The 14,601-nt window shown below is 52.5% G+C and overlaps 1 protein-coding gene across 1 annotated transcript in view; it reads left to right on the forward strand.

Annotated features, from left to right (window-relative positions):
• The window catches only part of KCNAB1 (potassium voltage-gated channel subfamily A member regulatory beta subunit 1), a 34,685-nt gene continuing 28,793 nt past the window's right edge, over window positions 8,710–14,601 (forward strand). The window contains exon 1 of the mRNA XM_021396073.1: window positions 8,710–9,057. Coding sequence (XP_021251748.1) covers window positions 8,822–9,057 — 236 coding nt within the window. The 5' untranslated portion in view covers window positions 8,710–8,821. The remainder of the gene's footprint in view (window positions 9,058–14,601) is intronic.

Below are 14,601 nucleotides of genomic sequence, written 5' to 3' on the forward strand. Positions count from 1 at the left end.
TAATTTAAGAGATGTTTACTTTAGACACCCATGCTTTTCTGGTATATCAAGGCAGAGCTGTTTGCATCCACCAGAGAGTGCTGAGCGTGTCCTGCAGCTGCTGTCTGTGGAGATGCAGGTTCCGTAGCAGCTCTGACCTGAGCAGCTTGCTGGGTACCTCTGCCCATGGAACTGCTGCTGTGTTCCCCCCATCAGCCCTGCCACCCGTTTTTTGAACAGTTGCCTTCCATTCACCTGCAAGTTCTGTTGGGCAAAACAGTTGTTCTCAGCTGTTCAGGAACACGGGGTATTTCATGGCTGTGGCTACTTATATTTCCGCTTATATAGATCAGTGAACTGGAATAATGGTTGAAAGTGTTCTGTTTTGTTTGATTGCACATCATGTGTTCCTATCATTTCTGCATTTACTGCCTATGCATTATGGAAATTTAGTTTAACTTCAGCTTATAGGACACGGCTAACTTGTGTGAATTTCTGATTTTTGCCTGTATTCCTGAGTGACTCTGTTTCCTCTGGAGGTGGTGTAGGGCAGCCCCTGTGCTCTGGAGCCACTCCTGCTGCGGGTGGCTGTGAGCTGCCCTACGCCTGCAGCTCGCATGGGGCTTCAGTGAGCTGATCCTAACCACGGTGCATCTCAGCTGCCTCCTGAACCGGTGCAGTGATTGTAACCTGCGCCCATCGTGACCTCGGTGAGCTTTTGGCTACGTAAATGAAATTATACACGTTGTTAACACATGTTCTTTTGTTACTGGGCTGTGATCTGTAAAAGCTGGCAGTCAAAACCCTGTGTATCAGTGGTGGTTGTGGCAGAGTCTGTTACTACAGCAAGGGCTCTGTTGAAAGCAAACAAATTTTTAATGTAACATTTAAAAAAAGCTCCCTAATAAACTAACAGCCTTAGAGTACATTTTAATTTGTGTCAGAAAGGTCTGAGGATAGTTTTCGTTATTGCATTGGTATCTCGTAGGTAAATGGTGCGATGACAAGAAATAAATCCTCCCGGTGAGAAGCAGAAGTACTTCAGCCTCTCAGGGCTCTAGCAGTTGCTTGTTGTTAGTAGGCTTGCTCTTGCTGCCGCTGCCATGTTGTCTGTTACCTTGACAGCAAATAGGCAAAATAGAAGGAGTTACTGAAAAGTAGGGAATATTGAGCACCTCTTAAACCTCCCCAGTTTTGAGTGAGACGCTTTTAGCTGGCCTCCTGTAAATAAACATGCAGTGTAGGATCTCCTAGTTACAGTGCAGCTGGCAAGGTGTGGGTGACGATGGCTGTGATGTGCACTGGGACTGGCGCATCGCTGCCTCCTGATGTGCCCCCAAGCACGCTGGGATGGAAACCTTGTGTTTGCGTGTGTGGTGGACTGGGAAGTGCTTCTGTGAGTTGCATCTGAACTGGAGATACAATGTATTCCTGCATACTATGTGTATGCTGAAGTTGGACATACACTTCCAGTGCTTTCCAATCATGTTGGTTGCTTTCATGTCTATGAAATGGAGCTTGGCAGCAATTCCTGTGCTCTTTAGGAACCTTCTTGTTTATGTTTTTGTTTGTTTGTTAAGCCAGAAAGGTGGATATTGAAATGTTTAGGCATAAACTATTGCACTATAATCAAAAGGTCTTATGGAAATGAAATTTGTGATCTCTATCTTCCCCTGTTGACATCTGTGCCATGCATTGTAGAAGTGGGTTGTTCTGAGGAAGGTTGGTGGCGTTATCCCAGCGGTTCTGTGTGTATAGGACAGTCAGAAGTGGAGAGAAGCATAAATACTCTGTTCACTTTCTTAAAAACCTATATTTAGCACATAGTTTACAAACTAATACCTGTAGCTGCCCTGTACAGTTGTTCACCTCAAGTCTTCAGTAAAACATGTCAGCAGTTAGAGGAATTTGTATTGGGGGCATTCCCCATCATTCTCAATTTTTAACATTTTTTCTGCTTGTGAAATGACAAAGTACTGTGAGCCTTAATTTTTATCCACAAATAAAAATATTATGTTTGAACATTGGTGTGCTGTGTTTCCTAGGGCTGTTCGTGGCCAGTTCATGACCTTCTGGGAGCGAGTTGTGCTCCAGCACCCACAGTCCCGGGAGGAGCACTGCTGGGCTGTGCCTGCTGCTACTGTGGGGTTCTGGGAGCCTCCTCCTGCTGGGCTGCGGCCTGGTTGCAGCCCGTTGTGCCATGCTGCAGTAGGTGTTTGTAGCTGATTTTAATGAGGTGCAGGCCACTAAGCCACTTGGCTAATACACGAGCATGAAGAAACATATGGGAAGAAGCTTGCTGTGGTCTCCTGCAGGATTGCTCCAGGAGGCCCTGGAAGATGTGAGGGTGAAGGATGTGAGCACCTGAAGGCGCTGTGCTGTGTGTGTTGCCCACAGATGTGCCACCACCAATGGGGCTGAGCACCGTGTTCAGCCTCAGCCCAGGCTCACCATGGGGCCTGCTGCAGCCGCGGCCGGCTGTGCCAGGCTGCACCGTGCCCTGGGGATGGGCACCTGATGCTGACCCCGAGCTGAACACTTCCAGGCCCTGTGGGGCAGCTGAGCTGGGCCACATGCTCAGGATACTTTTGTGCTCTGTGGAGTCTCTTCTTTTAGCGCTTGTTGCCATGGTGATGTGATAAGGACAGGCCAGTGCAGGAGGACCAGGCCTCTGAGGCGCTCTGGGGTGCGGGCCCGCCTCAGAGCTGTGCCTCACGGCCCTCAGGCCTGGGCCCCCACACGGGCCCCTCAGTGCATGGACTTCAAGTACATCCTGGAAGTGTGAGGGCTGCTCAGCGAGGAGTTGAACACTCAAAGCCTTGCAGGACAAGCAGATTGATCTTCTGGTCCAGAATCCACGCAGAAACGTAAGTAACAGCACAGGCAGCTCTGGAATTTCTCACTGAGCAGAGCTAGCGGACGGGGAGCTCACGGCCCTGTGTATGTTGGGAGCTGGGCTGCCCTTTGCCTCAGGAGCTGTCCTGGTTCTTGTGGTGTATTCCTTAATTGCCAGCTGCTCCCAGTGCTGGGTGCTCAGCAATCCTGTTTGAGGACTGCCAGGTGAAAAAGGCATTAATTAACATCACCTGCATTTCTTTGTGCTTGGGTGTGATGTTTGGCTCTGGGCTTACTGCTAAAAATTCCACGAGAAGATAAAAGACTGCAGGGAGCTGCTTCCTCATCAGGTTAATTGCAGCAGACGGACTCGCTGGGAGCTGAGCGTCAGTGCTGGATGTGTGCATTGTGCTACCATGCCAGGTGGGTGATGAACAACAGCACCCGTTACCCTCTGCTGCTTCTAATTGCACTGCCTAATTGCATGGCCTTTGGCCCATTAGTGACAGTCTGTGCCGATCACAGAAGCATTGAGGCTGGAAAGGACCTGTAAGATCCCCAGCCCGCTGTCCACGTCCCTTAGTGCCACATCCCCACGTTCCTGAGCACCTCCAGGGACAGTGACCCCACCACTCCCTGTGCCAATGCCCAACTGCTCTTCAGGGAAGAAATATTTCCTGATATCCAACCTGAAAGATGCACCTCTAGTATAGTATTTACACTCAAACCTGGCCATACAGCTCTTTCTGGGGCTGCAGTAGGCAGCACAAACAGGAATTCTCTGAAATGTCTTTAGAGCGCTGGGCACAATCTGGTATTCAAAAATGGCGGAGCTGAGGTTCCCTGCGCAACCCCCATCCTGAACCCTCGGGTGAATGCATTGCAGTACAATTGTGTTTGAAAAGCAAGGCCCAGGGGTGGCAGAGGGCAGTGTGTGGGTGCTGCTGGGATCTGTGTGGGGCTGGGGGCCGTCTCTGTGCTGCAGAAATGCTCTCACAGTGCGTGCCAGGAGGGGCCCGGAATGCGCACAGCAGCACTGGCCTCTGAGGTAATCCGCGCTCCTTTCAGAAACGGCGGGAAATTTAGAACCAGCTGTGCTTCAGCTCAAGGGCGTGTGACATGGGGATAGCGCTGTCAGTCCAGAGCTGCGTTTCCCATCCGCCCGTGGGCTCTGCTTCCCCACTGATGTAGGTCACTTCTCCAGGAGGTGGGCAGAGCAGACTGGGGCCAAGTGCTGAGAATGGAGCTGGGGGGGCTTTGAAACCCACGTGTAGCCTGGCTCAGAGGCACAGCACTTCTAGCATCATTTGAAGACCATTCTCCATCTCCTAGAAAGCCCCTCAGTGCCAGCTCCTTTCTCTGCCAGTATTTGGGGACCTGCAATGGGGCCCTGGTGTGGGGCACAGGGCTGGGGTTGCTGTGCCCCTGGGCTGTGTGCAGGGTCTGCTGAACGGTTGCTAGTTGCGCAGGGGAGGCACTCAACCAATTAAGCGTCCTGATGAATCTTTCCCTGATGAGGTTCTAATTACCTCAGGTAGAGGATAGGGTGAAGAGAGATTGCTGTTAGCCTGAAGGCTATCGCTTAGGCTTTTGCTAATTGGATCCTGCATTTGAAAATTACTTTGCTCCTATGGGATGAAATCTATATGTTACTTAGCTATCGCTTACAGATATTTTCTAGCTCAACCTGTACCCGCGCAAGGCTTGAGTTTTTCTGCTAAAAGCCTCTAAACTGGACCTTGTGGTGAGTGCTGCCCCGTGTCCTGCTTGGGATAAACCTGTATGCAGACAGGTTCTAGGGATGTGCACCTAGCTGGAGAATTTCGGGGAATGCTGATAGAGACGGCAGCGTGGGGTCCAAAATGCAGGAATTAATTTTAAGAGAATTTAAAGTGGATGAATTTAAAACATATTTTGCTGGAACTGCTGGAGAACAGGTATATCGGAATTTGCACCCTGTGTTTTGGAATGAGGCAGGTCTCTTGTGAAGGGGCGTGCAGGTGGGGCTGAGCAGCCCAGGCCGGCACAGAATGGTTTGAGAGATACGAAAAGCAAAATGAGAAGGAAAACACTTCTAAATGTGAACTGTGTGGAGCGCATTAATTCACCATGGAAACCTAATGCTCTTCTGAGCAGAAAGCATTTATTGGAGGCTTTTAGAAATGATTCTCTTATTTACATCTGAAAAGTACTAGGGTTGAGTAAAGTGGTGTCTGAGCCAGAGGAAAATGCAGGTTGGATGTCAGGAGAATAATATTCTCTGAAAGAGCGGTGATGCAGTGACACAGCTGCCTGGGGAGCGCTGGGGTCACTGTCCCAGGAGGTGCTCCAGAACCACAGGGATGTGGCACTGAGGGATGTGGGCATGGTGGGGTGGGCTAGCATTGGGTTGGGGATCTCAGAGCTCTTTTCCAGCCTTGATAATTCTTTGAAATTGCTGTCGTGCACCTGCAGGTAGCCAGGGTGTGTTAGGGGAACGTTCTGCTTTCAGACCAGCAGCACACTGCTTGTTGCTACTGGCCAGCCTGCATCCCAGCAATAGGACCCCTTATTTCAGCAACGAGTGCCCAGACCTTGCTGCACTGCAGCCTGTGCCAGGCTCACACCCGTGCAGCCCATTGCTGGGCACGCAGCACCCGTGGTGTTAATCTGTGTCAGAGTGACTGCGCGATGCTGGCACGGGGGGCTCACCCAGCTCAGCTCCCAGTGCCCATAAATGTTTAATGGCAGCTGGGCAGCTCGGCTTGCAGGCAAGTGATCCTGCTGCATGTTTTATAGGGCGAGCGGGTAGCTCCGGTGGTGTTACTGACCCGTGGCACGTGGCGGGACGTGCGCTGTCACAGGTCTGCTGCGAGACGAACAATGCTCTGTGAGGGAAGAACAAATAGCGAGCAGGTGCTTTAATGTGGTTACCTCTGCGGTGACTGATCCCTGCTCAGGGCCTTTGTTTGGGAACAACTGCGTGGTGCTGCGTCTGGGTGAGTGATGAACACAAAATCCTGGGTGAGCTCACCGTGTGTTGTGCAAACATTACAGAACTTTGTTTTGCTTCCTGTATAATCTGTTATAGAATCATGGGATAGTTTGAGTTGGAAGGGACCTCTGACGGCCATCAGTCCAACCCCCTGCGATGCACAGGGACACCCACAGCCCCATCAGGTGCACAGAGCCCCATCTCCTGACCGTGGGTGTCTGCAGGGACAGGGCACCCACCCCTCCAGGCAAAGACGGCTTTTGGTAGCCAGCTCCCAGGTGGAAGAACTTGGACAATCTTATGAAGCTTGAAAGACATCCGTGAAAGGAGTGTGTACTGCCTGAGTGGCGCAGGGCTGGCCTAGAGGCTCCTGGAGCTGCTGGAAACCCTCCTTTTTGGGAAGTGCAATGAAATGTACTGACATGTGGGGTAACATTATAGAACTGCAACTTATTTAACATCCTCAGAGCCCTTAAAGTGCTTTTGGCCTCCCTCTTTCTCCAAGCACAGGGCTGGTTGTGCTCCTGAGTACCCGGTGTGGTTTGTTCCGTGATCCCTTATTTCAAGACAGAAGGAAACACATTCACCTCGAGCATCCCCTCCTGACCAGATCTTCCCCAAGCTCCACTCGCTCCGCAAACAAACTGATTGGGGAGAGCCCCGGCTTTGCTCCCCTCTGCAGGGCAGCCATGGCACCATGCTCCCGCATGGGATGGAGGCCGCTTTGGGGTGAGGACCACGCTGCGTCGCGCAGCCCGGTGCCGTGGCGGTGTGCCTTTCAGCCCCCGCAGGACACCGTACAGATGTTTCCACGCAGAGGTCGCGGCTCCCCTTTCGGGTTAAGCTCTGCGGCCACGTATCTAATTACGGCTCTGTGCTGGCAGAGGGTTATAGAGGGAGGACTGTGCGCGCCGCAAATCAGTTTAAATGATTTGAGGGCAGCAAGTGCGCTCGGGGCCGGACGCGGCGATGCTGGCGGCACGCACGGGCACCGTGGGCAACAAGAACGCGGAGGAAGCGCTGAAGCTGAGGAAGCAGTCAGTGCTGTCCCTGGGCAGCAGGGAGCGAGCCCCGCGGGGCAGCACCGAGGGCGCCAAGGAGACGCGGGCGAAGCTGGCGGCACAGCAGCGGGCACGGCGCCTGGCGCTGCTGCGGGAGCTGGAGATGAGCTGGTACCTGCGCGGCTGCGAGCTCTCGCACGAGCACACCGTTGCCTACACCACCGGCATGCCGCACAGGTAGGCAGCCCGCGGCGCGACGGCGGTACTGCTGGTAGCAACAGTGGTGGTAACTCGCTGCAGCAATAGCCATACAAATATCGGCAGCGATAGCTGTAGCCGTAACAATATCAATAATAGCTATAGCCATAGCAACGCTTGTGTCAACAGTGATAATAATAGAAGGATTTGGGCTCTGTGATTCCGACATTTCCAGTTGCTGAGGGCTTGTTATTCCTGGACTATGGTGAACTGCAATCCTGAACTTCTCACAGGCTTGTTTCCCAGCTGCCAAACTTCTCACCCAAACACACCTGTGGTAATTCAGGCCCCTTTCTGGTAGTTGCTGTTTGCAGGTAGCTGTGGTTGCATCTGAATGGGGCTCAGAAGTGGCAGCAGGTGCGTGGGGCGATGTGGATGACAGGGGAACTTGAAAGGAAAGTAGTGTATAACCACGAGAGGTGGAGAAAGCAGCAATTCAGTGTGAAGCTATCAAACCACTAGCAACAAAGGAGGCCCCAATGTCTTTGCAGGCTGAGACTAAATGGCCGCAGCTGCTTGGCAGCACCACGAAGCCATGGGCATGGGGGTAACTTCTGGGAAAGGTGAATTCCTCGTGACACTGAGCAGAGCTGGCCCCTATGGCTCTAAACCAGAGAAATTCTGATGTCTGAAAACTGCAGGGCAGGTTGTGGAAATATTTCTTTGCCTTTGGTTCACCTGGCTTTAGAGATGAGCAGAGAGCTGGATCTGACAGGAGGTAAAACAGAGGGTTTTGGTGTAGCACCCCGGATGGGGAGGAAAGATGGGCCCTGGCATTGTTGTGTGGGGAGGGGAGGACGGGTAACCCACATATCCATGCAAAACTCCTCTCTGTGACATTGAATTATAATCTTTTAAAATATGTTTTCTCTTTTAGCTCAGCCCTTGTTTATCTGCTTTGAAAGCTTTAAGGATTAGCTGAGTGCATGATATATCCATCACTTGATTATTTAACTGATATTTCAGATGTATTTGGGATTGAGAGGAGAGCCAGGAAATGGGCTGTGCATTTAAAATGTAAGAGCCCAGGAAACCTGCTCCTGTGCTGCATCCCGTGCTGTTCCTTTGACCCAGGCCCTTCTGGGTCTGCCCTGGCCATGGTGTGCTGGTGCCTCTGCTGGTGCCTCCCAAGCCCCATGCTGCTTCTCCCATCCCACTGGGGATGCAGGAGGTTTCTGTACAGGGTGCACTTAAGAGAAACAGCTGTGGGCTGTGGGAGCTCAGATCCCAGCCTTAAAGCCTCTGTACTGGGTCAGAGGATAATGCAGCACTCAACACTGGCTCAGTATTTCCCCTGTCTGCTTGGGTTATTTGTCTCTGCAGGATTTGACTGCCTCCTTCGCCAGCATTTGCTTACACACAGCATCCTCCTGGGCCTTTGGCACATAGCAGTGGGGGTTACAGTGCAGTTAACCTGGGTTGTGACAGTTTACATGGGGGTAGGTGAGCCCTGTGTAAAGGTTGGAAGGAGCCGTGTAGGAGACGCTTGCAGCATTTGTCTCTCCACCCAAGGCCTCAAATAAACCCTGTGAGAATATTCTTTTTGACGTCTGCTGGCCTTGGGTTGAATCCCAAACAAATATTTCTCCTTCTCTAAATATAAGACCTGGGAAACAGGGTCAGCACGCTGTTCCCTCTGGCAGCTCTTGCCCCTCAGAATGCTTTCCCATTATTGGCTTCAGCTGGTGACAGCACTGCGATCCTAGCCGGAGCCCACTGGGGTTGGAACGCTCCCCTTGCTACAGCACAAAGTGTTGCTGCGCGGTGTGGGGCCATGCACTTGTACAAGCCCTCCTGTGCTGACATCCCACCCCACAAGCCTGCTCTGCAGAAAGCTGGCGAAGCGCTGCTGCGGGGCAAAAAGCCGAGTGCAGCCCCCAGAGACCACCCCGCAGCCGGGGCAGGGAGGGCGAGCGGGGCCAGCGAGCGGAGGCAGCTGGAGAGGTTCCTGCTCGTGCATGGGCTGTCGCTGCATGAGAGCGTCCGGGCGCAGGCGGGGATGGCGTACAGGTACGGGCAGGGTCTGCGCAGTGGGGCTGGCTGGGCTGCGGGCAGGGGCTGCCTGTGTCCTAGAGCCCCTGAAGGCGGGTTGCTGGGACCCAAGGGCTGCTGTAGTGCTGTTCTCAGTGCTGTTTGAATGCTCCAAGAAGTTTGCATAGCCTTGAGCAATGGCAAGTGCATGGGGATGGCTTTAACTTAAAGGAGGGGAGAGACATGGGGGTGCTTGGGCCGGGCCGGATGGGGCCCTGAGCTGCCTCGCTCCTGGGGCTCTGCTCTCAGCTCTGGCTCCATCCATCACCCCACATGCACTTTGGCTGCTTGGCTTACGGAATGCCCTTCATCCATCAGAGCCTTTAACGAGATGGAATAAAGCACTACAATACAGTTAATTTCTGCTGAAGATGATGAATTCCAGCAAATCCATACTCCTGAGTCCGTGCATTTGTCACAGCTGACAGAAGCAGCCATGATACGCTGCATTTCACATGGCCCACCCCCAGCAGAAGGAAGGTTCCACAGGGCTGTGTAGGACTTCTGGCACTTGCTGAGGGGGTTCTTGTTGTTATTTGGGGCTTCTGATAGCTATTTTCTGTAGATTTCTGTTCCATTTTGGGCAAAGGCTCTTCCAGGCTCACTGTGTGAACAATTCTCTTTCTCAGAGCGGCTCAGTCTCCTCCCAAAGTTTTTTTATAATACCCATAGGTCTGATCTGAAGACAGCACAATTAAAAATAATAATAATAATAATGAGGATCTATTTAATTAATTGTGGGAAACAAAAGAACGTTATTAAGAAACATTGCCTAAACGCTCATAAGCTGGTTTGTTCATAGGGCAATTAGTTCCTTTCCCTTTCATTGCTTCAGCAAATGCAGCTTAGTTCAGCCTGTTACGGAACAAGAGGCAGAGCAGCCGTGCATCGGATCGCTTTGTTGCCGTCCCTAACAGCATTGCTCTCAGATGATAACAGCATTGCTTTCTGATAATAGCAGCACTGCTCTCAGAGCGTGGTTGCTGCTGCCCAGCCTGAGCTGCTGGCTTCAGAGCACAGCTGTGTTGTGCTCACTGGGATGTACCTTACAACACTGACATCTCCCCCATCCCAGTGCAGATCGATTGCTGTGGCTGTGCCCAGCTGTGCCCTTTGTTCACCACCAGCTCTCCTTTCTGTTAAGTGGTTTTTCTTTCTCAACTATGGTTCTCTAGTGCAAGGCAGACATCCCCGTGCCCAGCCTTTTTCCAAATGGTTTCTCTTTCCACTCGCTGCTTATTGTTCGCATTATTTTTATACAGCTTTATGCGTGAACGGATGGGGGAGGGTGAACAGCGGCTGTGTGCAACTCGGTGGGCAGGGGACCCCCGGGTTGTGCGGCATGGAACCTCCTCCCCAGCACAGGAGAGCAGGGATCTCCAGTCCCAGCAGCTCACTCAAATGCACACTCATGTGCTTGCACACATGCGTGCACACACACACGCTTTCCTGTGAAGTAATCTGCTCTGAAGCTTCTGAGATCCCCTCAGCAAACACATCTGTTCCCATCATTGGTAGCAAAGCCATTTGCACACCTGCCTCTGCTCCCTGTGCACGTGGCATCTCCAGCATTGTACTGTGGCAGAGCTTCCAGTGTGTTTTAAATGCTCTTTTTCAGCCCCCAAAATGCAGCTCTGTGACCCGCTTTGTGCACAGGGATGTTTCCTCATTATTGATTCCAGTCTGCGCGCCACTGATCACTATCAGTGAATTATCAGCCCTGAATTCCTGAGCAGAGCGTGTGATGTCCTGGGGCGATGTGTGGAGGAGACGGTGGGGAATAGGATGCCAGGCAAAATATCTATGACAAAAAGCAGTGCTCCTAAACCTACAGGCAGCAGCAGATGGCTGCGGGGGGCTGTGCGTTGGGGGAGCACACTAGCAATGGAGCTGAGCAGGGATGCTCTGCACCTGATGGAAATGCACTTTTTACTTTGTGTTTCTCCCCATGCTGTGGTGCTGGTGTTCAGGCCAACGGCTGCAAAAGGGATTTGGTTCCCTCCCGCGGCTCCGGTGCCTGCTGTCGCCTGATAAGCTCTGCTGAATTTTCCGTGCGTGGTTTCATCGTCGTTTGGCTCCATCCCCATCCTGGAAAGACCTGGGTAGCTGCAGCCATGCAGGCACTGTCCTCTGCAGTGAGGCCCCGTGCTCTTTACTGGGTGACACTGCAGCACCCCAAGGGATGTCCTCAGTGTCAGGGTGCAAAAATGTTAAGTACCTTTGTAGGATGCTCCGCAAGTGAAAAAAGAAATATTCTTCCCAAGGGACCTTCGTGGCAGCAGGGGGAGGTAGGAGTGCCATTGCCCCCGTGCCGCACCAGCTCCCTGCAGTGACCACGGTGGATGGGTCCCGGTACTTTGGGAGCGCTTTCAGCCCAGCTGGAGTGCTCCACCTCCGTCAGACAGTGCCAGGGCTGCGGGGCAAGGTCCCTCTGAATGGCAGGAGAAGGATGAAAAACTGGGAAAAAACTCTCTTTGGGAAGAACATATTTTAGTAGTGCTTACTATACGTTATTGTTTTAAATAAAATTGCTGAGGGTGGAATGTGAAGGGTGCAGCTCCAGCAATGCTGCGGCTCCTGCGGGGGATGCTCTGTGGGCTGGTGCTCAGTACTGACCCCCACCCACTGCCGTGTGTCCAGGAAAGGGCTGCAGGGAGCTGCTCTTCAGCATCCGAGCCTCACACCTTAGCAACATCTCTCTTTACAGAAGTTTATTTAGAGATATGAGCTGTTACAAACCGCGGTCGGGTGGTGTTTGACGTGTATGGATAGCAGAATAATGTACGTAATTACCTAAATTTACTATTCAATAAGCAGAGTCAAGCTGGAAATACACAGTTTGGGCTGAGCTGTATTTGGAATGAATGTATTAATCACTGTGCGGGGAACCTTGGGAAGGCTGCATTTTCTGCACAGTGCAGAGTGTGGTACAATGGAGAAACACCAGCTCAGTGCACGCTGCTTGGTGCACGCTGCTCAGTGCACACTGCTCGATGCATGCTGCTGACCTCATGCTCCCCTCCTTGCCTTGCCTGAGTTGTTGCACACAGCAACAGCATGGAGCCAGAAGGGTGCGTGTATCCACTAGGGGAAACCTCAACCTGCCCTTGGATGGAGTGGGGGCTGTGGTCAGCATTGTGCGGGGCCCAGGCTGGGGCATTGTTGGGAACCAGCAGCTGTTCCTCTTCAGTGATACTTAGCTGTAAAAGTCTGTTTCTGTGGGGTGAACTCATGCGGCTGCAGCACCCTGCTGGCACGCTGCTTGGCTCTAATTAGAATAAACCCAAAATACTCTATTTTCATGCCAGTTTTGATTTGTTTATCACTTCTTCCCAACCCAAAGGAATGGTAATACAAGCTTGGGTGAGTTCCTGTGCCACAGCTGGGCAGCGTTTGCCATCTCTCCTCCTTGGTGCTAGTGATGTGGTGGTACATCCCTGCAGGGGCAGCCCAAGCCCCACTACTGCCCTGCCACCTCACCATGCGTGCGTAGGAGCAATGTAGGGAGATGTAACGGAGCTGCTTCATCAGCAGGCAGCCCAGCAGGAAGCCTGGTTGCAAACAGCACTGAGGTGGAGCAGAAGTGCACATGCTGTGTTCAATAGCCAGAGCTTCCCAGGCACAATTTCTGTTGGGACGCATGGCGAGACTTCACCATGGGTGTCCTGCTGGGCTCGGGGCACGTTACCTGCTGCAGCCCCGATGCTGAGGTTTGAGTGGTGCATGGAATGGCAGCATGAAGGCAGCGGGATCTGCAGTGAGCCCCGGCTGGCACTGGGATCAGGCACTGGTCAGATGCTCTGCAGCTCCTGCAGCTGTGCCTTGGGACAGGACCATGCCCAAACAGCAGTGCTGGGGGAATGTCTGCAGAGCTTTCTGAGGTTAATCCCTGCCAGGTTCCTCCTCTCTGTTGCTTTCTGTTTTCTTCTCAGCAGTGCTGCCCGATCCGCAGCCTGCATGCAGCAGGAAGCCCTGTGGCTCTGGGCAGTCGTGCTCACCGGATGCCTTTTCCCTGCCAGCAGCAGAGGGAAAGCTGCAAACGTAGCAGCAGCGATGGTCACAGTGCAGAGCAGCTTGAGGAGCTTAAGGGCTGCTCTGTGCTGAGCAGCAAGGCTGGATGCTGGCTCTGCTTCTATGCAGAGCACTGCTGTGGCCAAACAGTTCTCCAAAGCTGCTGTGGAGCTGCCCAGGCGCTGTGCGCAGTGCAGGAGCTGTCCAAGCAGAGCTGGGGGGAACCAGGGGAAAGCAGAGGGAAAAGGCTGCTTGGGAGGAAGCAGGAAAACAGCTCCGATTTCCCCTTTAATGCCACACAGAGACATGCAGCACGATACTGTGGCACACTGATCGCTTGGGCTGTGAAATAGAAGCTCAGTGCCTGCAGCGCAGAGTGATAATGAGCAAGGAGTTGCTCTCCTCCCGCTATATGATAGATACGCAGACACAACTTCAATAAAATACAGCTAAACTGAAAATAACTTCCTGTCTTGTTGAAGAGGCTGTGAGCAAAGAAACTTTGCCAAGGGGCTCATATGACATTGGCGGGGCTGGGGCTGATCTCCTCTATGTCACTGCCTTCTCCTGGCAGTGGAGGATTTCAGCTAAAGAGCTTAAAACAGCTGAGACGGCATTGTTATTGGTGACCTGGATTGGGTCCGCACAGATGTGGGTTCCTGCAGCCAGACGCCAGCTGAGCTCTGGCAGCAGCCATCCTGAGAGCCCACCCCATGTCCAGAATACAATCAGGTCGTGCTTTAAAAGCTGCATTAAGCTGCTCAGTGTGTTTGCATAATGATTAAGAGTAACATTTCCATTTTCTTGGTTAATGTGCAACACTTCGGGGCTGTGTGTAGCTACCTGGGCATGGGCTATGAAGGGGAAGAGGGCCGTGCTTTGAGTTTTTTTAAAACTAAAGCCGGTGACGTTATGCCAAAAGAGGTATCCCACATTTTAAGTCTTTAGTCTAAGAGCAGTCTCGCCAGGAGTTGTTGCATTTGGGGATGAGTGGCTGGAAAACTGCATGGTGGAAAAGGATCTGGGGGTGCTGGCTGAAGTGAGCCAGCAGTGTGCCCAGGTGGCCAAGAACGCCAGTGGCACTGTGGCCTGTGTCGCTGCAAGAAAGACATTGAGCTGTGAGGGGTCTGGAGCATGAGTCCTACAGGGAACGGCTGAGGGAACGGAATAGCTCAGTCTGGGGAAGAGGATGCTCAGGGGAGACCTTATGGCTCTCTCCAACTCCCTGAGAGGAGGTTGTGGCGAGGGGGGTCAGCCTCTGCTCCCAGGTAACAGTGACAGGATGAGGGGTGTTGGCTTCATGCCATGCCAGGAGAGGATCAGGTTGGATATTAAGAGAAATTTCTTCTCTGGAAGAGTGGTTGGGCACCGGCACAGGCTGCCCAGGGAGCAGTGGGCTCAACAATACTTGGGCCTTCTGATACTTGGTGGGAGTGTATAAACAGGAGGGGGTACAACAGTTTACATGGGTGGATAGTGATAGGACAAGGGGGATGGTTTTAAACTAAGACA

The sequence above is a fragment of the Numida meleagris genome, chromosome 4, assembly GCF_002078875.1.
Source record: "Numida meleagris isolate 19003 breed g44 Domestic line chromosome 4, NumMel1.0, whole genome shotgun sequence".
NCBI lineage: Eukaryota > Metazoa > Chordata > Aves > Galliformes > Numididae > Numida > Numida meleagris.